Here is a 24012-nt window from a genome sequence, read left to right as displayed (position 1 = left end):
AGGTGAAACTACAAATATTGTACTGTTTATAAACTATCTGTATTTGCACAAAAGATGGCTAGAATTGTGTTTTATTGGCATAGTGTTAATTGAAGTGTTGTAATTTCTCTTAATCGCCATACTGTTTTCCTGGTGATTCGTATTGCCTATTTCTGCTTGTAAAATATGTATTTATTTAAAATTTATTTTGGATTAAACATTTATTTACCTGCAATGGTGTTTGATAAAAACCTTTTTCTTATTTTTAAAAACCTGTTGTATTTGACCAGTTTTAGAAAGCAAATTAAAGCAGCCAAACATTAATGTCTCATTCATGCGAATACCTGAATTTTAATGCTGATTAGGTCTCACTGGGTTAGTTATTCAAATGATGCCAAGACGCCATCTCATTACGTAACAAAACATTAACAGCCAAGATTATTATCCCTGATTATATGTCATTCCGGTAAGCAATTATTCTTTATACATTTAAAAGAAAGTTGATCTGTATTTTTAAAAACGGACTGTTTAAAAACAGATACCGAATCTATCATTATGTTATGGAACGGCAGAACTAACCACATTATCAGTGGATGAAACATAAGTGATTGCATAATATATACTCTTTATTAATACCACCAATGTCTAGTAAATTCATATGATCACTATGCATTTAATTACCATGCACATATGCTGTAGATCAGGGCTTTTTCAGTGTGCTAATAGAACTTCCTGTTTCTGCTTATTTATCATTAAAGCTGAAATTCATGAACAATGGCTCAACAAACAATTGTACTCAATCAACATTTGTCCTTCTTTGGTTTTCAAATTTGGCATGCCCAGTCACACCAAAATTGGAATGTCCAATTCAAACTACCTATGTACAAGCATATACAGCATTGGCCCCGCAGCCAGCTCAGGAGAGTGAAGGCAATCCATGGTTCTGCTCTGAAACCCGCGAGACAGCTATCAGACAGCTGCTTCTTTTCACACCACAGCCTCAAGCTGCAAAGGCAGTGAGCAGGGGCGGAGGAGTCCTATTCATATCTGTGTACAGAGAGAGCCTGCCATGGGTGTCCGGACGGCCAGCAGGAGTCGCTCGAGCATTGAACAATCCCTGCTGACTGTGTTCCTCCCATTTCCCTGAGCAATGCTAAGCCAATTAGTCGCCACTGGCATGGGTTGGATTAGTTCAGTGATGCTCAGTCATGCACTGCAAGCAACACATTTACCAAGTGAGCTTCCCACCAGCCAAATATTGGTCCTTAACTTTGACTTACAAGTAAATTTAAAAACACTTTGGGCTCAAATGCTAAGTTTCCTGAGTTCATTTTAGTGATTGCTGAAATGAACAGACTCACTCTTTACATGTCAGTGAACATTAAGGAAAAGGTTGATTGAACCTTAGCCAATGTGTACTGAGCTATTAAGAGATCCAAAGTCAGATTTTTTTGTTTATTTTCTTTTACAATGGCTTGCAATATGCAGCCACTTCAGAGGACAAAAATGATAAATTATATCTTATCTTTAATTTATTTCAGGGCTTTTGTATTGGCTGGATCCGCTGGATCCTCAAATTATATGATTCATGCCGTGGATATGCTGCTACAGTATTATAACAAGAATGAAAAGGCCAGTGTTTACTGTTAATATTGTCTTTCATGGAATGAAATTTTGGATAACTGACATCACAACTGTAGGTCTAAAAAAAAGATGATGTAAACTGTTCTTGAATGTTCGCCAAAGTGTACTTCACTGCCAGTAGTGTGTGAGGTCACTGAGCATGTACATGTTGCTATAGATAACACATGAGAATAACATACACCATGCATGATTCTGTAACAGACCCACATGAAGACAGCCAAGGAAGTGTCGAGAGCATTCTTAGCAATAGCAATGCAGGTCACTAATCTCCAATTATCCAAGATGTCATCCCTCTCAGATTAGAAACAGCCCCTCCTCCACCCTGCCCCCCTCCAGAGCTGAGTTAAAATCCAGAGTCGCTGGCCTGCTGTAAGTCTAGATCTGCACGTCTGAGAACTTCAGACAGTCACTGGTTACCTACTAGCAAACCAAAACATCCCTATCACACTGCCTGGACGTTCTCCAGTGACGGACTACATTCTGACAACATGGCTTTGATGAGGTCTGGGCGGCTCTGGAGACAGAGTGAGTGATCCGTCCTTTAATTCTCCTCATTAATTATGACCGTGTTTTTGTATTACAAGTCCTGAACTGTTTGAAATATATTGAATTGATAAACTCAAATGCATATCCAATCAAAATGCATTTCAATAATCTTGTTAAATACAAATCACATTTGAAATATGTTCAGTAATTTTCATGAAACTAACAGCAACATGACCAGAAAAACAATCAGTTCAGATTAGTTATCAGTTCAGATTAGTTATTAATTGTCATGTGGTACATGTTACATATTTATATTTATTCCCTAGTTTATGCCATGATCCACCCTATAAGCTTATGTAATATGCACTTATAATTTAACTCATATTATTATTTGTCAAGTGAAACACATTGAAGAATACTGAGAGCAGTGATCAGTGTAGGAAAGGATTTATGGGAATTTCCAATTCACAGCCAATTTCTAATTCCCAGCTCACAAGCCGACAAATGGCCAAAAATGGGTGTTTCTGTAACTACGGTAAAACAGGCCACCATGGTAATCCTGTTACTGTCTTTATCAAGGAGTTACATAAAGAAGTAGAGAATATCCACTACCTTGGTAACAGACAATTGGTCTTTGACTTAAACTATAAATAGGCTACTGGCCAAATCACTGAGACAAGAATTTACAGGTTTCAATCTTCCACGTATATACTTCTCAGATACTGAGCTTTAAAAAAAAAGGTTTTCCTTGAAAAAATGTGCATATATAATACATCTTTGTGTGGTCATAGAACCCATGTCCTAACCATTCTTCAAGCTGCTGAACACAACCGTATACTTGCCTCAACCCTCAGACTTACCGTTTTCCTAGCCCTAATCCTAGCTGAACCATAATTTGAGCTATAAAACCTAATTGAAGCCATAGATACATCTGATTACTCATTTAAAATTGATGGAAAACAAAGTCAAGATCATGAATTCAATAATACAAATGTAAAATGTTAAATAATACTAATAATACTATAGAGTCATGATTTCAAAACTGAAAGAGTTTCTGCTTCCCATATGACCTGAGGGACATCATTTCAATGTTTGTTGCACCTGGCGACAAGCTCTGCTCTTCGTTTTGAGCTTTGACATTTTGGGTAAATTGAGAGTGTGACGCTGAGAAACAATATTACTCAGGTACGCCGGTCTGAAATGATGCACCACTTTATAGGTTAGAAACAAGATTTTGTTGTCAGGACAGTAATGCAAATGAAGAGAAGCATGAATGGCTGTTTGATGGCCAAATGTCTTAGTCTTGGGCAGGAGGTTTTCTGCTAAATTTTGAACTAACCTAAGGGGCTTACAATATATTTTGAGTCATTTGAGATTTAAAAAAAATCAATGTTCCTAAGAGGGAAGTAAACAGCACTCAACACACTTTTGCTGCAGCATGGTGCTGCAGAGAGAGTTGGGTCACGTGTGATTTCCTGTTGTGGACAAACGGAGAGCATCTATATTTTATCCTAATATCACGACGCTGAGTGGAACCAAGAAGCATAATCTTAATTTTATCAGAGGGAGGAAGTAGAAGATTTGCACCATGTTTTACACTGTGTTTTTCAACCTGGATAGTGGAAATTGGTTTAATGGAACATATACAGTTGAAGGCCATCAGCATAAGAATGACATAGAGGAAATGGTGCATCTTAGCATCAGCTTCATGAAGCATAACTGAGGAAAACCTGGAAAATAAAGCAAATTTTGTAGTGGTACTGTGAGTGTGTGGGTATCTTCTTTTGATGTAACAATGAAACAACTGAGTGCTTCCCATGACATCTGAGCAAGAGATTAGTTTAAGTAGTATATATTTATTTATTCATTGTTTTAATAGAGTTTAAAAATGGAACAACTACACAGTAGGTGGGAAGAATTTAAAATAGAGTGACTGACAGGTATTTTGTGGTATGTTCACCTGTTCCTTCAGGCTCCATTCTGAAACGATGGAAGCTGAATTATTTCGATCTGTGGATGGATGGGACCTTCATCTGCTATAAAGATGACAGCCGCAATGACTATGAAACAACGTTGCGTCTCAAGGAAAGGTGTGTCGGTGTCAAGTCTGGGCTGGAATGCACAGGTAAGGGGATCAATATATCCATAGGCCTTATTTATTTTAAAACCTTTTTCAAACGTTTTGAGCACATTGAGAATGTTGTCTATAAATATCCATTACTGAGCTTGAATATATTGATGTTTGTCTCAGACACATACTGTAGGTGATCATGGCACATTTCTGTTTCAACAAAAGCTGAAACATCAGGAAAGTGGAGTTCCATCTCGTGGTCACATTCTGAATTAAAAGGTGATGCGGCAGAACAAACTACTGCTGCAGGGCAGAAAGCCTTGTTTTGGCACTTGAAGGCTAAAGCTTGCAAGTGAGCAATGTGTTCCCTTTGCGGGACATGACGGCCTCATACACGTCAGGTATAATTTTGTCAGCAAAGAAATGTCTGGGGGGGATTTTGTGCCTTGGCTCAAATAGTTGGAGAAGCTGACTAAATCCGGTGTCCTCCACAATAGAATAAGGCTGCAAGTCAATCACTATCATTTTCCCAATTGCTGAATGAATCACTCCATTGCATGTTTCAGGTGCAAATGTTTTAGCAGTGGCTATGTTGGTATTGTTAAATGTTCTTGCCACTACAAGACAAATCAGCTTCACATTGTACATATGGCTGGACTTGAATTGCCCTCTTTTGACCTGAAATACTGCCACACAAGACTTTTTTGTTTGCGATTTCTATTTTTACTTTCCAGCTGCACAGCTGAACTTCACATCATGATTTGATTCCCCCTTCAACACATCGAGGTGCACAGGTTTTGGTTTTGTTGATAGAATTGTAGAAGGTTCAGGAGAGTTCAAACCGAATCCTGGATTTGGTGCATTCCTGCACTAAACTGCTGATTATGATTTCTGATGTTCCCAGGTGTGTGCCCTCCAGAAGGCCGTCCAAGAGAATGCCTGCTGCTTGTGTTTCAGCGGGATGGGTCCACCATGGTGATGTGTGCCAACAGTGAAGATGAAGCACTGTGAGTGGCTGTTAGTTCCTCATATCCCACAATCCCAGAACATGGACAGCACAATCACTGGCCTGGGAGTGCCGTTACCCAGATCTGGCACTGTTGCTCCAATTAATCAGGTGAATCCACTGCTGTTCTCTTTTGCTGTAAGTGACCCTGAGTGAATACAGTGTGATGTCCCTTATCTCCTCTCTCCTAATGCATGCGTTACATCCTGGCGGGTGTGTGACAGATCATGGAAGCTGGCTTTAATGGAGGCAAAAAGAAGTCCAGTAAGTATCCTGCTGCTCTTTCCTGAGAATGTGGAGTTTTATGTGCATGGGTGAAAGGGGGCCAGAGAGGAGGGGAAAAGACAGCAATAGTGGGGAGAACCGCAGTGCTTTTGCAACAGCAGACAATGTGCAACACCTAATATGTTTCACTTCATTGAGACAGGTAGAGAGCAAAGAGGGTAACACAGGGAAGAGATCACAGTTCAGAAAGTTCCATGACAGAGGACCAAACCCCTCCCCTCCACATAGAGCCTGCCCTATGGACTGTGCAACTATGTCACATCTTACTAAACAGGGGCAAGACCATGTAGCACAGTGCATAGGTCCTGTGTTGCCAGGGGTTCCATTCCCCACTGTTGCACTTTCTGTGCTGTGATCCCATCTCTACATGTTACCCCCTCTGCTTTCTTCCTGTCTGAATAAAGTGGAAAAAAATACATAAGGACAGACTGTCCAATATTTAAAAAAACTTACTAAAAGTTTTTCAACTTCAGCATTTAATTCAAGACACAGTTCATCAATATTTTACTGCCTCTTTCTCCTCAGGTGTACACTTATGATCCATATGATGACAACTACCAGTTTGTCCCTGTAGACAGCCACAATGCCATTTACATCAGTCCCGATTACCCTGGATATGGATATGGAGGTAATGTCTTAGATGTTAAATCTACATTCAAGAGATGTCCTTTCCACAAATCTCTTATCATCAGGGACAGACATGGAGTTAGATTACTGGTCAAATGTAACATTAATTTGAAAAGTGATTTACTGAGAGTATCACTAAATGGTTTGAGGCCTAAATACATCTGTAATGTCTTTTAAAAATATGAACCCTCTAGACCTCTCAGGTCGTCTGGAACAGGTTTACTTATTTTTCCTAGATATAAAACAACACATGGTGAAGCTGTCTTTAGCTACTATGCTGCACTGTCTGGAACAAACTTCCATAAGACCTGAGACTTACCCCAACAAGTACCACTTTTAAATCTAAAATAAAATTGTATGTGTTAAATATTGGGAAACCTGCACTGTAAATATTATTTTTAAATTTTTAATTTGAAAAAAACATTTCCCTTATTGTTTTTTTTTTTGTATTTTATTCTGCTTTTTCTGTTCTTGTATTCTAATGTCTGGTGTAAAGCACTTTGAATTACATTTTGTATGAAATGTGCTATACATATAAACTTGCAAATAATACTGCAGTACTAATATATAAATTCTGTGACTGTTGAACCATAATAACCAAATAAGTTAATTTAGGTAACTGCTGTACACTAACTGAAGTGATTGTCTCTAAATGCAGGTACCCACCATATTGTGATCCAGGAGGACCCAAGTGATGGAATGGGAGAAGAAGTGGCATTGGGGCTACTGGCAGGGATGGCCACCGGGGCGGCGCTGCAGTCTTTTATGTGGATGCCATTCTGGTTCTGTTAAAGTGGCCAGTGCCTGCAGAGATCTGTCTCCCAGTGAGCTAGGGGGATGAACTAGCCTGAGGCAATGTGAGAGCACTCAGGCCCTGTGAGAGAACTGCTCTAGGCTTAAGCAGCTTAACTTTGGCCTGTTATGCCAAATGTTTCCATATGTATTTATTCAATAACAATATGTGGTAATATATATTTCTCATAGAAGTGACATTTGGTTACTTTTGTAATCAAAAAATCATGATTGTCTCTGCACAGATCGAAAGAATTAAATACAGATTCATTCATTTTTGTATTTCATTTTTGGTGACAATTCAAGATAGTACATTTTAAACATCTTCATAATCTTAATTTCATAAATCAAAATATGACAGTACAAAGGATGAGAGCCTAACTAAAATGAAGTAATCGTACATTCATAATTTCTGAATTTCCAAGCCTCCTTTAAAAAACGAGTAAAGTTAAAACATAGGACCTATGTGCATGCATGTTCATAATGGACTGCTGTATTCAACATCAATTTCTAAACAGAGGAAGAGACTACATTACACTTTTAATATGTGACCTATTTTTCTACATAAAAAACACATTTATAGTGAGTTTTGCAGTACAGTATTAGCTTATTTTGTTGCCTAATGTTTACAGAACATTTATGGCAAACAACACAGAACATAGCCTTTCTGGGATAAAAGTGATGCAATGTGATTAGGTAAACCTGAGAAATAGTAATATAATTTTCTCAAATGGCACTGATGAATTCAGTTTGCGAATGAAATGCTGCTCATGTTGTACAATGAATGATCTAAATAAAGCTTGGGTGGGAAAAAACTCTCCTGTGTCTACACATTTAATGTTGTGAAAATATATTTTAAAGGACTGAGGTGAGCTTCCATTGAGGGCCAGATGAGAATAGTAAAGACCTTAAATCATGGGCCTCAAACTCCAGTCCAGGAGGATTGTTGTGACTGCAGGTTTTCGTGGTTTTCAATCACTACCAAATTTAAGTATGTGTACTCTTTACAATTGATGAATGAAATCAAGCCCTTAAATGGTGAAATAGGCTACCCTGAAAACCAACTGCCCATCCAGGGTGAATTTGAGATCCCTGCTCTAAATACTTTGGCTCTTTGTCTCTACCTGCCTTCTCATATCTACATGAGTCCTACATGATGGCAGTGCTCCACGGCACTTCTTGAAACTTGCATGTCCTCAGTGCTTCTCTTCATGTTTTTCACTTTCCCCCTTTACCTGTCCTTACCTAAGGTCCTTACCTTACTGTGGCAGTACTCTCTGCTGCTGTCTAATAAGTCCCCGCATGTCTTCTATTCCAGATGATTGTTTTTTTCCCTTTTCATGTTGTCCATTTCACTGCCCCATTCCATCAGAACCATGTGTTTCTATGAATACAAATCACTAAACTCTGGTCACGAATTCACGTCATTAGATTACCGATTTCCAAAATACCGCAGATGCACGGTCTAAAAAAAAACGAAAAAGCACCCAAAAAATTACCCGGCATTAAAAAAACATTCTACGCAGACGCCCGCTGCGTCCGCACGCTGAAAGCGCGAACGCTAATCACGCAACGCAGAAACGTATTCACAATAAAGGAAGCTACAAAATGGAGGCAAGGATACAACTCCAAAGCGACTGGTGGACGGCGTTAAGGTAAGTTGCTTCAAAAACTCCGAATTACTATCTTCGCCATTGCTGCGAATATATAATGTGACGGTTGGCCTCACATTGTATGTCATCGTTGTTCTATTTTTGCAGAGAAAACGAGGGGGAAGTTTGGGTTTCATGCAAAATACCAGGTACGGCGACGAGAATGGGAGGTACTGCATAAGTCAATCGGGTTGCAAGGATAAGTAGCTGACCGTGACAGCGATTAACGAAATGAGCGTTTGAGTGACATCATGAAGTTAACGTTTCACTGTACTGTCTAGCTACAGATAGCTGAGTTAACTACGTGTCACTACGTGTAAATTAAAGAGGACTTGTGAATTAACCACTGTGCCAGGTATCTAAATAAGCTAGCTAACATAGCTAGCATGCAAACTACTTTAAACAACTGTATGCGGTTTGTTAATATGTGGTTGTTGTTGTAGGAAAGCCAACGGTGTATGGTAGCCTGAAATGTCAAGGGGTCAGTTGCGACGGTATACCCACGGTCACAGCATCCGAGGAGTTCGAAGTGCTGCAAATTTCAAAGGTGCCTATTCATTGCCACATAGCAAGAAGTTAACACCAGCCAGTGAACACAAATGCGTGCATTATAGCAGGCGATACGTTTTCCCTGTTATTTTGCCTTTTCCTGTTGTTTAGTTTTCTTGCCCCATAAACACACAAGCAATAAACATAGAGTTGTCATGTTGGTTTTTATAATTTTCCATACTGCAATGAATTCAGTTTTTTAACTTTGTGACCGAGCTATTTACTAGGCCTCTTCAAAAACTCACCACCCCCTCCCTCTGCAGCCTTAAATAGTTATGTGAAATTTAAACACAGCCTGGATTTAAAGCTTTTTTCAAAGTGGAGGAAGACTACTATGGCTTTTCAGTAGCTGTCCTGTATCAGTAGCTGTCCTGTGTTTTGTATTCAGAGTGTTCTAAGACCTGGAAATTTTTATGAAGCGTGATATCCAAACAATGTATTTTTGGTTATTCTATAGAAAAGCATCCACCTTTCCTGTCCTTCTGGAAGAACATCATCCACATTCATAATTCCCTACACATCTTTTCCAAAGATTCATGATAAAAGTGTAAGTAACGTTTTGTTTTGTATTAATGCAGTACCTTTATTTTTCTGTAGCCGACATAAAATGGGTTTTTTGGAACATAAGAGAGGTTATCAGAGCAACTTGCCTCTGTCTGTTGTTTCGGTTCAAACCCCATCAAATAAATTTGAGAATAGAGAAGATATGCCATAAAAAATTGTGCACATTTCAATCCAACCTGGACAGAGACAAAGACAGAGGCAGAGACAAGAGACAAATCTTCCAAAGTGGTTTTAGATAGCTGCTGTTTCTTGGCTCTGGGTGAGGTGCTCATCTGTTGTGCTGGAAGACTGCCTGTGTCAGCCAGAGATGTCTGTGATCTGCAGGAGGGCAGAGAACAGCCTACCAGCTGGAGCCCTCCCTCCCTCTCAGGGTCTTGGTGTGGACAGTTCAGCTTAGCGCTAGTGCAGCCAGGTTCTGACTGTGGGGCACGTCACTGCATTTAGTGCTAGCGCTTTTGCTGGACAGGCCTCATGAAAGGATCCTTAATGTTTAGGGTGCTTGCTTCAGGGAACTGGATATTGGAAGCTTACTGAAACTCTGAGAATTGCTGCCAAAATCCCATTTATTTTGTGTCTTTTAAAAAAATTTTAAATGGTGCAGCATACTGTAATTTCACATGATGATGAGTATGCACTTTCATTAGCGAGAATACAACATCTGCTGTCTGAATGTCACAGATAACATGTTTGGACATTTCCAGTGGAGGAGGTTTGGGAGTTTCCACCAGCACAGATGGCTCCATGAAGATCTGGAACTGCAAGAATGGGGACAGAAGGGTGAGTGATTGACCAAGGTGCACATATTATAGATAGAAGGGTCCGCGATAATCGGGGTGCACACATTAAATGCACTTAAGCCTGTGCATCCACCAATAAGAAAATATATCCCATCTAAGTTAGGTATTTTTTTTAGATTTCTATCTTAGTCTTCATATCTTAATCTAATTTTGAATAGTGTGCCTTTAAAACATGGATTTTAACATGCCCTGTGAGTGGTTTCTGACAGAATTTACTGGTCTGTGTGTGGTTTCTGACAGAGGGAGCTGATTGGCCACATCTACGATGTGAACTGCTGCAGGTTCTTCCCCTCGGGAATGGTGGTGCTGAGCGGGGGGATGGATGCGCAGGTGAAGGTGTGGTCCTGTGAAGATGGCACCTGCCCCGCCACGCTTAAAGGGCACAGAGCAGGTGAGTCCACATACGCTGAAGCTCACAAGACCGCAAGGCTACCTGAATCCCTATGAACTACAGGGATCAGAGCTGTTAGCCACTGCATAAATACATGCAGTCATTTTACCAATTCAGGATTTTTGGGTCAAGTTGACCTTGTTTTGAGATACAGAGTTAAATTTTATCAGAGCCATTTGGTGTTGAGTTGATGTTCTTTTCCCCCCACTGTTCAGGTATCCTAGATACTTCTATTGTGGACCGAGGAAGAAATGTCGTGTCGTGCTCACGGGATGGTACAGCTCGGCTGTGGGATTGTGGGAAATCGACCTGTCTGGCTGTGGTGGCAGACTGCGGTGCGCCAGTCAATGGCTGCTGCGTGGGAACAGCTGACAACAGCATCAATCTGGGGACCCCTCCAGAGCACCCAGGTAAATACCACAGTTCACTTATTGAAATTTCCAGAGGTTAAGTGGACCTATGTGTTTTCATATTAAATGCTCTGTATTGAAAGTAGGCTGATACAGTGCTTTTTAGTGCACCCATATAAAATCCTGATGTGCATTCAACAAGGCCAATATTAGCTAATTTTGGCTAGCATTCATAAACAAATTCAAACTTTTTGGTTTGCCATAAACATATCATTTACTAAGCATTGGTAGCATTTGCTATTAGTCTGAAAGGTAGTACACAGTGATCAGAAAAATTAATCAAAAGGTTTTACACAGACATCCCCTCCAGAAACCGACACTAAGATTTCAACATAGTGATTGTCCTCTGAGCAGCTGGCTGGACATTTTTTCCATTCTCTTGTGATGTGAACTGTGAATGTTGCAGGTGAGCGAGAGGTGGGAACTGAAGACAAGCTGCTGCTACTGGCTCGAGAAGACCAGAAGCTCCAGGGCGTTGGTCTTCAGAGCAGGACTCCTGTAAGTTAAGTCAGTGTTCACCCACTTATCATATATTATGGTTTCATTTTTTTGGAGCTCGGGTACGTAGTCAATGTAGTGCTATCAGTAAGGAGCCAAGTAAATGCCATCCACAAGAAGACAATATCAGCCTCACTGGAGTGTCAGTGGAGTATGTCTTGAAATATATGAAAACTGAAAATTAGCTTATTTTTGCCTACATGAAAAGCATCTGTTGCAAAAAGTTTAATTGAATGTTAAAAATTTGTTCTCATGAAATTCTTCCGTTTATGAATTTGTAGTACGAGCCTTCGGGTACCTTTTCATTGCTTCCACAAACTGTGAGTAAGACTGTGTGATTAATGCTAATATTGATGTCTCCCTTCTCAGGTTTTTGAATTTCATGGGTCAGATGCCTTTAACTGCTGCACCTTCCTCTCCAGTGTGTATGTAGCTGCTGGAGCCCAAGATGGAAACATCTACCAGCTCGACCTGAGGTGTTTGAGGTGAGATTTCAGCCAGTGTGAATCTAAATGGTAGTCTATGGTAGTTTTCTTGTAGATTTATTTCAATCAAACGATTATCTGTAAATTCACAACCTTTAACACTGTAACAAAGAGTTTGTTTTTTTGGCGGCATTTTGTTGAGTGCAACTTAGAAGTGTTTCTTGCAATACAGAATGTCTACTTTTCCAGCTTGTTTAGCATGTGATTAGCTTTATTCATATTCTCCATATATTTAGGAAAGTGATTGCTACATTGATGTTGGGAACATCAATTTGTGCAAAAGTTCTCTAACTCTTTAGCATTTGTTGTTTATATGTCCCCTGAAAACTGCTGGTTTTCATGGACAGTGGAAATCATTTCATAATTAATAAATGGAAAAGCTCATAGAAAAGTCATGTAAAAAGGCATGTGGGTTTTCTGGAGGATACTTTGTGGGTGCGAAGGGGACTATTTGAATAGGATGCTGACTGTACACTCCATGGCTTCTCTGACGGATGAATCGGGCTGTTTCTCAACAGCACGCCTGTACAGGTTTTCCACAGATCTGGAGCCCCTGTCCATTCAATAATACCAGTCAGAGAGGGGTTTATCGCCAGCCAAGGTAAGAACGGCCTTGTTATAGCTGTGTGGGTATGGGGTGTTTTTTTCTTATCTTTTATAATGTGTAATGAAATGCAAAAGTGTTCAAAGTGGCACTCGTAAGCCATAAAAGGACATAAGAGAAGGAGTGGCACAGTAGTTCATTTAATCTGTGTTACGGACTTTCAGCTGTTTTCAACTGTTATGAGTGAGGCTGAAAATTTTCAGTGAAATCTTAGAAATTACTATTTTAAATATTTTGAGTTATTTGATAAACGGGGGGGGGGTGCAACATGAAAACACTTACAGTAACACGTTTCAATAAAGCACATGCTAAATGCTACAATTGTGGCTTTGCCTTTTAAATGTGTTTAGCTGACCCAAGGACTTCTACACCCGCATAACTACAAATGTACTCTTATTAACAGGTGATGGCAGCTGTTTTATCATTCAGCAAGACCTCGACCATACCATTGAACTGACTGGTCCTGATGCTGATCCCGTCTACAAGGTGAACCTTTCTAGTCCAGTCACGTTCATTCTAATTGATTAACCAGGGGGTTTGAGTTCTTTCAAGCATCAAAAATTGGGAAATCTTCCAGAGGATTATCAATATATAGGCAAATTTCTAATGACAATACTGACTGCAGACCAGCTTATAAACAACTTGTTGAATAGCCTATAATAATGATGATGATAATAATTTACTTGAACATTAAATCAGCCTAATTACTGAAAATGTGGGCGTCTGGTCACTGAAACTAAACTATTTGTACAGAGAAGTTTAAAGGCAAAGGAAATGGTAAGGAGTCAAGCCTATATTGCAAGTGAAATGTTCCAGAGCAAAATTTCGAGATTGGTTGGAATGAAATCGATCATACTCGGGGCATAAAACTCTGGGACTAGGGTTGTGACCCCAGTGATAAGCCATAGTATTGTTTGACTGTTTTCTACTTGGAACACTTGCAGTACTAAAATATGCATTTTACTGTGGTGCAGGTGGCTGTGTGGGAGAAGTGCATTTTCACGTGCTGCAGAGATGGGCTTGTGAGGAAGTACCAGCTGTCCAGCCTATGAACTACGACATCGGTGCTTTTATCAGTGGCCAGTGATGGACAGCAGTGGAATTCTCAGAATGTCTCAGCCTGATTCTATAGGCCTCTTGAAGTATCCCTTGTGCTGTTGGCTTTCTATGCATTTTGATATTCAGAGTGGGCAGAAATTATGTTTGGACACAAAGTCTCAGCTTCAAGTTATAAATTGTGCATAAGCAGTGATTACGCTGTACTTGAACAGGTGTTCTTTATCAACATGAGATTAGTTAAATGTGCACTTTTCACTGAACAATAAATTCAGTTGTGATTTTTGTGAATTGAAATCAGTTTTTTTGTGACATTTAATTTTACTTTTATAAAGTCTACAGATACTATAGAATGCCTTTTGCATTTGTGCCACAAACCAAAGGTAGCATGAGACAGCCAGCAAAGGCACGGTCCTACAAAGTTAAATGTCCGCCTGCTTAAAGCAATGAACGCTGAGGTTCCCTATTTGATGGATGACAGGGTAAGAAGTATTTGGGACAATGATATCTGAAGGATGACATCTCTCATTTTCAGTAACATTTCTTTAATCGAAAACATCAAGATGCTCCACGAGAACAGTTAGTGAAATTCAGGAGAAAAGGGGACCTAGTGCGCTACTAATATTGCTGTTAAAAGGGAAAGGATGCCTCAGCACTGTGGTTGTTTTCACATATTCACCCTGTTCTGAATACTGGGATGCTTTGCCTCAACGTTTGTATTCCTGAACACTGGCATTGGGGAAAATAATACATTTATTTATTGGTATCAATGTGCGATTGGTGTTGGTATCAGTGTGAGTGTGCGCGTGTGAATATCTGTTTACGTGTGTGTGTGTGTGTGTGTGTGTGTTTGTCACAGTGCGAAACGCTTGCATGTGTGCATTTTCCTCTCCCTGATAGACAGCTTTGCAGTTCCAGGTCAGTTGCCTTACTCTATTCTCAGCCCATCAGGTTGCAATTACTTGGGTAGCTGGTTAACAGAGTGCCCATTAGTCTTGTCAGGCAATTTATCATTGTTCCCTGAGCCCCCAATCTGTATGACAGGGGCGGCAGGGTTAGGGTTCCTGACCACTCCCAGGAAGAGGGGGGTCTGCGTTTTATCGTCCATGAGGGCGAAGAAGAAGGGTTGGTTGACGCTGAAGGTGGGGTTGGAGCGAGATAAGGTCACGCTGGTGGCAGCCGTCGCCTCCGCGCCCTCCTCGTTCAGCTCCATGGAGGACTTGTGCTGCACGCTGGACACCAGCAGGGAGCCGTCCGCTATCTTTGCCAGGTTGGGTCTGGAAAAGAGCTCCCCAAGCCCTGAGGGAAAGAAAGGAGGGACAGACTGAAATGTGTTGAGAGTTTTCCGTGCCGGAGCATTAGCTTTAATAAACATTTACACATGCATGGATATCAGGAAGTGCTGCTTTACACAGGTGGAGCAGCTTGCTAGGTCTAGTAGCAGAGGCAGAGACCCTCAGGATGATCAATTCATTTTACATTCACATATTGTAATAGACACTGTCTGTGCACTATGAGAATTTTGTTGACCTTTCTGGTTAACCAATTTCAGTCCAGTGACAACTAGAAAAATAGGTACAAAAAGCAGGGTATTGCAGCCCATGAAATACGAGACATTTATCTTGTCACATATCTTCACCATCTTTTGGTGAATTTGACCAGGACCCAAGATAAACATTCCTACTCTTTCAAAAAATATATAGTGGGATTTTGAATGGACACAGTGAGTTAGGATTTCAGTTTAACATCACATCTTAAAGACGGAACCTTAAGGTCCATAAGAAAGATCGCCCCCACTAGCCCCCAACTCTGCTTCTAGTGACAAGCTTCTGGAGGTCTTCTATCCAAGTACTGAACAGAACCTGCTACATTTGCTTCCATAAGAAGGCCAGAGTCCGGTGCCTGGCCCTAAAATCTGTATGTGCCTGTGTGTGTGTGAATGTGTGCATATACATGTCTGCATTCAGGTGCATTCCCCCTTACCCATGCTAGTGAAAGCTTCCTTCAGCTCACTCCCATATTCCAGCGTGAATTTGGGAAGTTTGACCTGCATGGTCTTGGGACGTCCCAAACGGGCATACAGGTCTGTGGTGTTGAGCTTGGCACCGATAGCCGACATGTTCACCTGCCCTGAAGAGGGCATCACCACCAGCAGGCTCATGCCCTGCTTAAAAGGGAACAGGGCCACCTACTCCAGTACGATGGGGAGGATGAGGGGGGGGGGGGGGGGTTGGGCATATTTGGGATCAGGGAGAGAGGGATGGACAAACATGGAGTACATAAAAAAAAGAGGAAATTAATGTTGAGTAAATTCATGAAATGAGATTAAGAAGAGGACAGGTGAGGATGTGTGTTTCCTGGAAGCTAAATCTGCTTTCACCTAGGGTTCATCAACTTAGATTCAACACAGCTTCATATTAAATAGAACAGAAATCTTCAGTAAATGGAAAAAGGGTTGTGTTGATTTCTGAAACCAGATGAAACACAACTAAGTTTCCCAAAGTCTATTTACCAGGTTTAAAATTGCCCACAATTTCAGGCATTTCCAAACTGGAAAAGTGCCACAATGTGATTTCAGCAAGGCCCACTGGTTGCAGTCAGCAAAAGCATCTTTTGAATCTTTAGAAACAACACCTAATTACATGTTCTATATGTATATGGTCCATGGTCTATATACATGTTCTCATACACATGCACACTTGTTCTTTCTAATGAACAGGTGGTTTCTAATGAAAGCACCTGTTCTTACACAGGATGCTTTCATTATTATGTACAGAAGGTTCATTTCCATTTGGCAGTGTGCACAAAACCGGGAGTTCCCCGCTTATAGTCACATGAACGCATGGAAATGGGAAGACGGCTGATGGCATGGAGATACGGATGGAGGAGTCCTACCATGGCGTCCAGGTCGACGTCGATGAGCAGACTCAGGGGATACTTCGGGCCCAGCATCATGTCCACGTGGACCACTTCCTTGTCATTGAGATAGAAGAGGTCCTTTGAGGTGAAACGGGTATCAAAGCGAGCTTGCCATTGCCCTGCGTGTGGGATAAACAGACACAGGCTTTAAAAATGACATTAGCCAACCCTGACAGCACTTGGAGTAACACCACAAGGAGTTATCAGCGGTCTCCACAGGCTCATTAAGGTCAATAGCACCTCTGTAGATCCAAACATAAAAAGGTGGGTTATGGCCAAGATGGATGCATAATTACCATATGCTCGTCAAGGTAAGGTGTTTTTTTTTTTTTTTTGTTTAGTTATTGAAGCGCTTTCTCCAGTTTTTGGGAGAAAAGTATATTTGCCTTCTAAATTTAATTCCAGCTGCAATAATTGGCTGCCCCAAGCTGAATTCTAAAAATATTTGTTTAATGCAAATCATGCAATGTGTGACTGACATATTGGAAATCTAAAAGACATGTTGATATAAGATGTCCCTCATATACAGCTAACAGTGGAGGCTCATCAGCTGAAAATAGAGGAAGCTGAAATATGTGCTCTAAAACAGTGATTTAATTCCACCAATTTTCTTTTTAAATGCCTTTCTCCCCTTTTCTCCCACTTTTGGAATGTCCAATCATATTTACCAGAGCTCACAAGCATGTCCTTCCCTCACCTACAGGTTATGTCAGGCTCTGCTTCTTATCACACCACAGTTTGTGAGTTTGGCTCGGGCCTCCAGTTGTGTCACATGAAGCCAGGTAAGCAGGAGGAACAGCGAGAGCCCACTCGGCCAGTGGGGGGGCGCTGGTGCTCCTGAATCTAACTGAAACTCTCCCATCTTTGAGTGACACTACAGTCCTACAAGGCTGCTTGCCACAGTCTGTACTATCAAGGTATGGGGCCTATCCATGCACTGGAACAGTGCCTTGACAGGTACCAGACCATGGGGCCCATCAACACACTGGTACAGTACTTAAAGAGGATGAGGCACCTTGCAGTTCCTCAACATATTTTCCTTTGATTTCCTTGATTAAAAATCATTTCCGTTAATTGCATAATGTGCACATGCAAACAGGTAGGCTAATTCATTATATTTATATATATATATATATATATATATATGTGTACACACATATATATATCAATTATGTTAGCGTGTTTTATTATGTTTTATTCTTCACTCAAGAAAGAAAATTTCATTAAGAAGACTGATTTAAATTTAGTAAAATCAATTTAACTGAAGCTTTAGTCAAATGACATGGGTCCTCATTTATGAACATTGCCAAAGCATGTTATAAAATAAATAAACTGGACAGCTCACACAGAGAGACAATCCTTCAGAGGACTCACCTTTAAAGTGTACAGCATTGATGAGCATGAGGACTAAATCAGCCGGTACACTGGACAGGAAGTTGGTGATCACACCCTTTGTGGCTTTCTCCACCCACTTGTTCACTTCCTCCAGGCCAGCAAGGGCCATTGTATCAGACTTATACATATGCAGGGACTCTTTAGCAAAGGCTTCCTTTACTTTAAACCCTGCGGATACACAGACCAACAGTGAAAATGATTAATTTTGGCACCAGACTAATTTATTGATTTTGGAGGTTTTGTCAGTTCACTTCATTTATCTTTGTTCTCAGGAGCTTGGAGCCAGATCAGTATTTCTGGATGAATTCAAGGTCTTTTTTTCAACAAGAGACTGACATGGTCGGCAAAGCTACAGTGCATTTAGTTTCAACGTTTTAGCAAAGAGAATAATGTGCATGACTGTAAATACTTTATTTGTACCATTGATGTTAAAGTACTGCCTGGCTAACCTCGCCCTCCCACTTTCGCCCCCAGTGCTTACCTGGTTTCAGGTACAGCCGGGTGGCCACTTGTAGGGCGCCCCCATGCAGCTGTTTGAGAAGCCCTCGCAGGACCTTGTGGTAGCAGGGCAGGGCATCTGCATGCAGAGCATGCAGGAGCAGTTGCTCAGTCTCATTCACCGCCCCTGAGAACAGTCACATATGTGGAACACTGCATTAACTCTTGCAATACACTGCCCCCTGCTGGACACATCAACATTCAACATGCCCAGAGACATTTTCAAACATGCTCTGCAAACACAGACTGTTTCATAATGTAACCTCTTTCTGAAGGAATCATTTGGCACAATAGAAAATGAAACATTTCTTTGTTGCATACATAAATTGCATGCATAAACATTAAAATCATTTTTGTGTCTAACTGAGAACAATTAAGTTCATATTATATTATTGTATAATCAAATAACACATTCTTTTTTAGATATTTAACGCACAAACATGTGCAAACACACACACACATGCAAGCACACACAAAGCACACAAATACACACACACAAATGCAAGCAGACAGATAAACAAATGTACACAAGCCTCCCACCGAGAGCCAGCTGTGAGAGAGCTAGAGAGATGCTAAGCGGTGAGATGATTGTGTTGGGCTGCTCTGGACTGTCCTTCAGTGTCTTCAGGAGCTCCAGGCCCAGTTTCATTATAGCGCCCCCTACAGCCCGTTTAGCGCTGACACTGGAAGCCAGACCCCCACAGTCCTTCAGGTCTTCCTCCTCTTCCGAGCTTTCCAGGGGCACAGACCCATTACTGGTAGGGGAGAGAGGGTCCTGAGAGAGAGGCTCAGCATTAGAGAGAGAGAGATTGCACATCTGACATGTACATGCTTTGGGACAAATAATAACTTTTATAATAATACCTTTATTTGCAGAGTCCTTTTTCTAATGTCATGTACATAGCTCTACACACACTAAAAGTATGGATAAAATAAATACATGGAAAAAAGACAATAACATTAAATTGAACATTAAAGGCATACTATGCAGAATTTTGACCTTGAAAAGATTACAAAATATCCATGCGAAGGCTTGAATCTTGAATTTCTGACAGGCAATCTGAGGGACTGATCAACACTTACAGAATATGATTAAGTTGTTTCTGCTTAAGAAAGGTTTTCACAGTTACTGGACCTGGGTGTGCAGATGAAATATGACCAAGTGTGATGATCAAATTCAAAATGTGCCAAGTACTAAAAAGAAGAAGACGCACGCATGCGCGCACACACACACACACACACACACACACACACACACACAAAACACATGCTTTGTGAGTATGCCAGTGATATGGGTTTGGCACAGACCCCTATAGGAAGGCTGGGCATCAGGGGTATTAGGGGCACAAGAGGAATTTTTCCAGAGCTGCCTGTCCCATTTTCAAATAGCCCGTCGTCCTGTGGACAGAAATAATGATTTCATCAACACTCTGAGAGAACATGGGCCTGTGCCTCATTTTTATCAGAAGTATTGAAAACACCTTAATCAATGCCACAAAGATGTCTTACGCTCAGTCCTTGACTGCAGAGACAGAACAACAGGAGTGCTAGCATACGAGTATCCATGCTCCTTCGGTCCGCCTGGAAAACAACACCGTTATCACCACCAGTCCCTGTCACACACAGTAATGCAGAAACATCGGAAAGTGCTGGACTAAATTTTAAATACCACATTTGAAAGAGCTCTTTATCAATCCACTTCTGTTGGGGAAGGCTAAGATTCCAATACCTAGGATTCCTCATAGTGTCCCTTCAGCTCGAGTATTCACTGAGCACAAAAGGAGGCTAACGCTGATGCTTATAATGGCAGGCTACACGTGAAAAGTGGACAGAGAATAAATCAATTGAGAACGCCTACATCAGGTTGCTTCAACCCAGAGGACCATAACTATGTCATTCAATGGTGTACTCCTAATTTGTACACAGTTAATTTATCAAAAGCAATGAGGGGGGGAAATGTTTAATAATTTACATGTGCATCGCAGAACCATGATTTTTAAAACAATGCTATATTTGCAATAATATTAGTTAATTGATTGGTCGTTTCTATGAGCAAACAGATATTCTGAATAAAGTTCAGTTTGGGCATTTGGCGATTTCCACCACATTCATAGTGAGAGGGAACATAATGTGCTTTCTTTACTTTTGGATGCATCTTTACCGCCGTTTTGTAGAAGTATCTCTCTTTTTGGATTTTTTGGTGTAGCCTATCCTGATTTCACGCTGCCTTGTGTTGTGCGCTGAGTGAATTTATACAGCTGCACCAATTGGCACACACGCCGATACCATACATATGCTTGTTCATGCAGATTTTTGCATTTATATGTTGGCTTTAATTGGGATACAGTAATATTCAAACTATTTAAAAGTCAAGGAGAAATCTGTTGTTTGAGTTTTCTGTTATTTTGTCGCACTGCTTTTTCCTTATATCCTTCCTCAGACGTGTGAGGAAATGTATTGTTGGCATGCCAATTTGCCACAAATACATTACGTAGTAACAGTAGGCTATGAAATACTAGGAAAATTACAGCTTAAGACTGCAAATTGGGTTAACCCACAGCGGACAATATGTCATCTTGAACAGCATGTTTGAAGTAAACTTTAAGGTTGGTGGTATTCCTTCAGATTTCAAGAAGGGTCTAAACCAGTATCTCAACTCTGACCCTGAGGACCCACTATGGTTTTTATTCCAACCATAGTAACAAGCTCTGCATTGTACTGAGCTGCAAATTGTTCTTAATTAGACACTTATTGTTCTTAATTTGAATTTTTATGTCTACTGAAGGATGATTTACCCCCTTAAAGGGACATTAAGCCAGAAATAGCTATGCATGCTGTAAAAATAAATGTCCCAAATGTACTTTCCAGGAAGTTCAATTGGTCAGAATAATTTATGCTTTCATTTACTTTGTTGTATGTGCTATGTGGCAAATAATTCTATTTGAAAGAGGTTCCTTTTTTTCATTTATAACCTGACAGGTGAAATTAGTTGGGTCCTGTTTGCTGTGGAAACCGAAAAAAAACTAGTATAAAATGGGTTGGGTTTTACTGACTGCAAATGGCAACAAGCCAAACCTGCCTTGTGTTAAATTAAGCTGAACCACACAATTATGGTAGAAGTTAAACACATTGTCAACAATCTTAATTGATCAGGAACATAAACAGTGGGTCTCCAGGGCCAGGGTTGAGAAACACTGGTCTATATCAATACTCATACAGATAATGAGTGTCTTATGTCTGATTCATCACTCAATTTGCACAACAGTAAAGCAGCTGCCACAGTTGGAGGCCCAAGTAAGTAACACTGAAATTATACACACATGCTCATGCTTTTAATTTACATAAATAATGCTGCTTAGTCACGTTTGGTAAGACCTTCCACACAAAATGCAGTTGCATTAACATAACATTGATCATTATTTGAAAATGTACATTTTTTATTGAATTGTATATATCATTTACATTAGCCTACTTTAAAATTGAACTGTGTGTGTCTGGTCAAAATTTCTGCTGTCAATAAATAAGCTTACTAAAACAGTCCGACCTGTAACAAAATTATTTGCCGTTTTCATTCAAACTGCAACTTGACTCAGGTCAGAAATTCTATTTATTGCACCTATAATGCAATCATAGTCTATAGTTTCTTATTTCTGACCAAAGGTGGGCACCTGCACAGTTAATGGTATTTATTTCACATTTTTGAAATGTTCAGTTTAATGTAAAATCTATTAAGTCTTTCTCTTTCCATTGGTGTACCGTCCAGAACGTGTGCACTTTTCCAAAGCAGTAGGCTGCAACCGCCACTTATCACACAGCAGTGTACAAGTCGGGTTGTCACAGACAAGCAAGTCGGAGGAAGATGTTTCATGTGCAGCTCAACAGGAGGACCGGGGTTACCCGAGTGACCAGTCAGTATAGACTGCTGTTAGATGACGAGATTCCGTAGTCTTGGTTGACTGAACTCCCTTCTAGGGACAAGTGCACGGTTGGCAGAGACACACCACTATGTAGATTCAACACCTTCTTTATGTTCTTCAATTTAATAGGCACAATACTGGTGTTATATTGTATAATTTTAGATTTACTTGTTCATCTAAAATGCAGCAACAACCAGACTTGCTTATAGTGTTTTGTTTTTTGCCCCAACTTTGTTCATATACAGCCTTTCCAGTGCTGTAATCAATTTAGCCTACACAAGCACTTGTACAGACAGGTATCTAAAATCATTCATTGTACATAAAAAAAACTGTCTGAGCCAACAGAAAACATGCAATGAAACTGAAAGAATATTTTTTAAAAACCCATAAAGTGAACTATCCCTGAAAGAAACAAAAAATCTCCTCCGGCACAAAACCACCATTAGTTTTCTGATTTATTTATCATGAGAGAAGGCTAGTTTGAAATAGCCTTGAAAACGTTACAAATATGCTTTAGTTACAAAAAAAATCAATAATGCTTTAAAGGCTAAAGGTCTCTGTGCTTTCACAATTCCAGTTTGGACAAACAAACCACAACCGCACAACAGAACATTACAAAAAATGGCTTGAAAGTTCACAAATTTCACTCCAATCTAAATCTTAACTTTGAAAGGTTACTTTCACAAGTGTCAGTTTGATGTTTTAACTTTCTGTACACAAAAGTACATGCAAGCAGATCTGAAAAGCCCACATTTGATTTATTGTGAAAAATGTTTTTTAGCACTAGTCAACACATAATTGGTCAATGCAAAATTAAAGGGCATAACCTTAGTTAGACATGTTTAGCTCATAAAAAGATCACCTGCAAGGCAAAGCTGAGCTATAGTTGAATACAAATAACAGCTCTCACCATCAGGAATAAGACACTGCACAGATGAGGGGAATGGCAGACATAGCAATTTAAAAAAATAAAATAAATAAAAAACAGTTGAGCTTACCTTGGAAAAATGAAGTCCGGAGGCCCAGCTATCCAGTCTAAAATAGAGAGAGAGGAACACACAAATGCGCAATGAGAGAGATCTCCAGTGCTCAGTTCTGGCAGGTTCTCAGCAACAAGTTAAATTTCTACTTCAATTGATCTGCACGTCATTTAAGTCACTACTTGTTCTAAATGTAAATATTGAGACAGATCCAGAGGTGAAATATTAAACAGAGAAACTGAGCATTGAAATATAGTAGCAGGGCTATGATGTCTCTAACACACAGAGGGAAAGTGGATCTGAAGCGGTCTGTACAAGTGCTCTTCCTTTTTAAACTCAATTTTGTGTTTAGAAATATCTAACATTGTTTGCACAAAATTCTTACTGGATCTGGGAGTATGATTACT

At 40.2% G+C, this 24012-nt stretch overlaps 3 protein-coding genes across 5 annotated transcripts; 2 read left to right on the top strand and 1 right to left on the bottom strand.

The window, feature by feature from the left end:
- Positions 1 to 1965: 1965 nt before the first annotated feature.
- Positions 1966 to 7164, top strand: LOC135235963 (pleckstrin homology domain-containing family B member 1-like). Its single transcript, XM_064302061.1, has 6 exons — positions 1966 to 2148; positions 4082 to 4234; positions 5085 to 5187; positions 5411 to 5450; positions 5997 to 6099; positions 6757 to 7164. The coding sequence occupies exons 1-6, from the start codon at positions 2112 to 2114 to the stop codon at positions 6888 to 6890; spliced, it is 570 nt and encodes a 189-aa protein (XP_064158131.1). The 5' UTR covers positions 1966 to 2111; the 3' UTR covers positions 6891 to 7164.
- A 1221-nt stretch (positions 7165 to 8385) lies between these two features.
- On the top strand, positions 8386 to 14187 carry LOC135235960 (proteasomal ATPase-associated factor 1-like). 3 transcript variants are annotated; one of them, XR_010324471.1, is made up of 12 exons: positions 8386 to 8545; positions 8651 to 8691; positions 8986 to 9089; positions 9549 to 9638; positions 10334 to 10432; positions 10693 to 10843; positions 11059 to 11253; positions 11660 to 11751; positions 12174 to 12236; positions 12755 to 12837; positions 13244 to 13326; positions 13815 to 13871. XR_010324471.1 is itself a non-coding variant. In XM_064302056.1 (12 exons), the coding sequence occupies exons 1-12, from the start codon at positions 8499 to 8501 to the stop codon at positions 13890 to 13892; spliced, it is 1179 nt and encodes a 392-aa protein (XP_064158126.1). In that variant the 5' UTR covers positions 8387 to 8498; the 3' UTR covers positions 13893 to 14187. The 3 variants fall into 3 exon arrangements, 2 of the variants coding, with proteins under 2 accessions (XP_064158126.1, XP_064158127.1); XM_064302056.1 differs by having other exon boundaries at positions 8387 to 8545; positions 12121 to 12236; positions 13815 to 14187; XM_064302057.1 differs by lacking the exons at positions 8386 to 8545; positions 8651 to 8691 and having other exon boundaries at positions 9032 to 9089; positions 10357 to 10432; positions 12121 to 12236; positions 13815 to 14187.
- A 237-nt stretch (positions 14188 to 14424) lies between these two features.
- Positions 14425 to 23886, bottom strand: LOC135235958 (alpha-2-antiplasmin-like). The gene is made up of 9 exons (XM_064302054.1): positions 23624 to 23886; positions 20218 to 20289; positions 20017 to 20106; positions 19249 to 19483; positions 18692 to 18835; positions 18190 to 18378; positions 16792 to 16934; positions 15880 to 16084; positions 14425 to 15195 (listed from the first exon to the last, which is right to left on the bottom strand). The coding sequence occupies exons 2-9, from the start codon at positions 20272 to 20274 to the stop codon at positions 14855 to 14857; spliced, it is 1404 nt and encodes a 467-aa protein (XP_064158124.1). The 5' UTR covers positions 20275 to 20289; positions 23624 to 23886; the 3' UTR covers positions 14425 to 14854.
- Between the last annotated feature and the right edge of the window lie 126 nt (positions 23887 to 24012).

The sequence above is a fragment of the Anguilla rostrata genome, chromosome 12 (genome assembly GCF_018555375.3).
Source record: "Anguilla rostrata isolate EN2019 chromosome 12, ASM1855537v3, whole genome shotgun sequence".
NCBI lineage: Eukaryota > Metazoa > Chordata > Actinopteri > Anguilliformes > Anguillidae > Anguilla > Anguilla rostrata.
The sequence above is the reverse complement of the archived record's forward strand: the minus strand, read 5'-3'. Positions and strand labels throughout refer to the sequence as shown.

Bases quoted from the DNA above. Each gene is read 5' to 3' on its own strand.
- LOC135235958 (XM_064302054.1), bottom strand. From the start codon at position 20,274: ATGGATACTCGTATGCTAGCACTCCTGTTGTTCTGTCTCTGCAGTCAA. The intron at 19,484-20,016 runs GTCTGTGCCAAA...CCTCTCTCTCAG, and splicing joins TGCCCAGCCTTCCTATAGGG to GACCCTCTCTCCCCTACCAG. The intron at 16,085-16,791 runs GTAGGACTCCTC...GTACTGGAGTAG, and splicing joins ACGTCGACCTGGACGCCATG to GTGGCCCTGTTCCCTTTTAA.
- LOC135235960 (XM_064302056.1), top strand. From the start codon at position 8,499: ATGGAGGCAAGGATACAACTCCAAAGCGACTGGTGGACGGCGTTAAG. The intron at 12,237-12,754 runs GTGAGATTTCAG...GTTTCTCAACAG, and splicing joins CTCGACCTGAGGTGTTTGAG to CACGCCTGTACAGGTTTTCC. The intron at 12,838-13,243 runs GTAAGAACGGCC...TCTTATTAACAG, and splicing joins GGGGTTTATCGCCAGCCAAG to GTGATGGCAGCTGTTTTATC.
- LOC135235963 (XM_064302061.1), top strand. From the start codon at position 2,112: ATGGCTTTGATGAGGTCTGGGCGGCTCTGGAGACAGA. The intron at 5,188-5,410 runs GTGAGTGGCTGT...GGTGTGTGACAG, and splicing joins AACAGTGAAGATGAAGCACT to ATCATGGAAGCTGGCTTTAA. The intron at 5,451-5,996 runs GTAAGTATCCTG...CTTTCTCCTCAG, and splicing joins TGGAGGCAAAAAGAAGTCCA to GTGTACACTTATGATCCATA.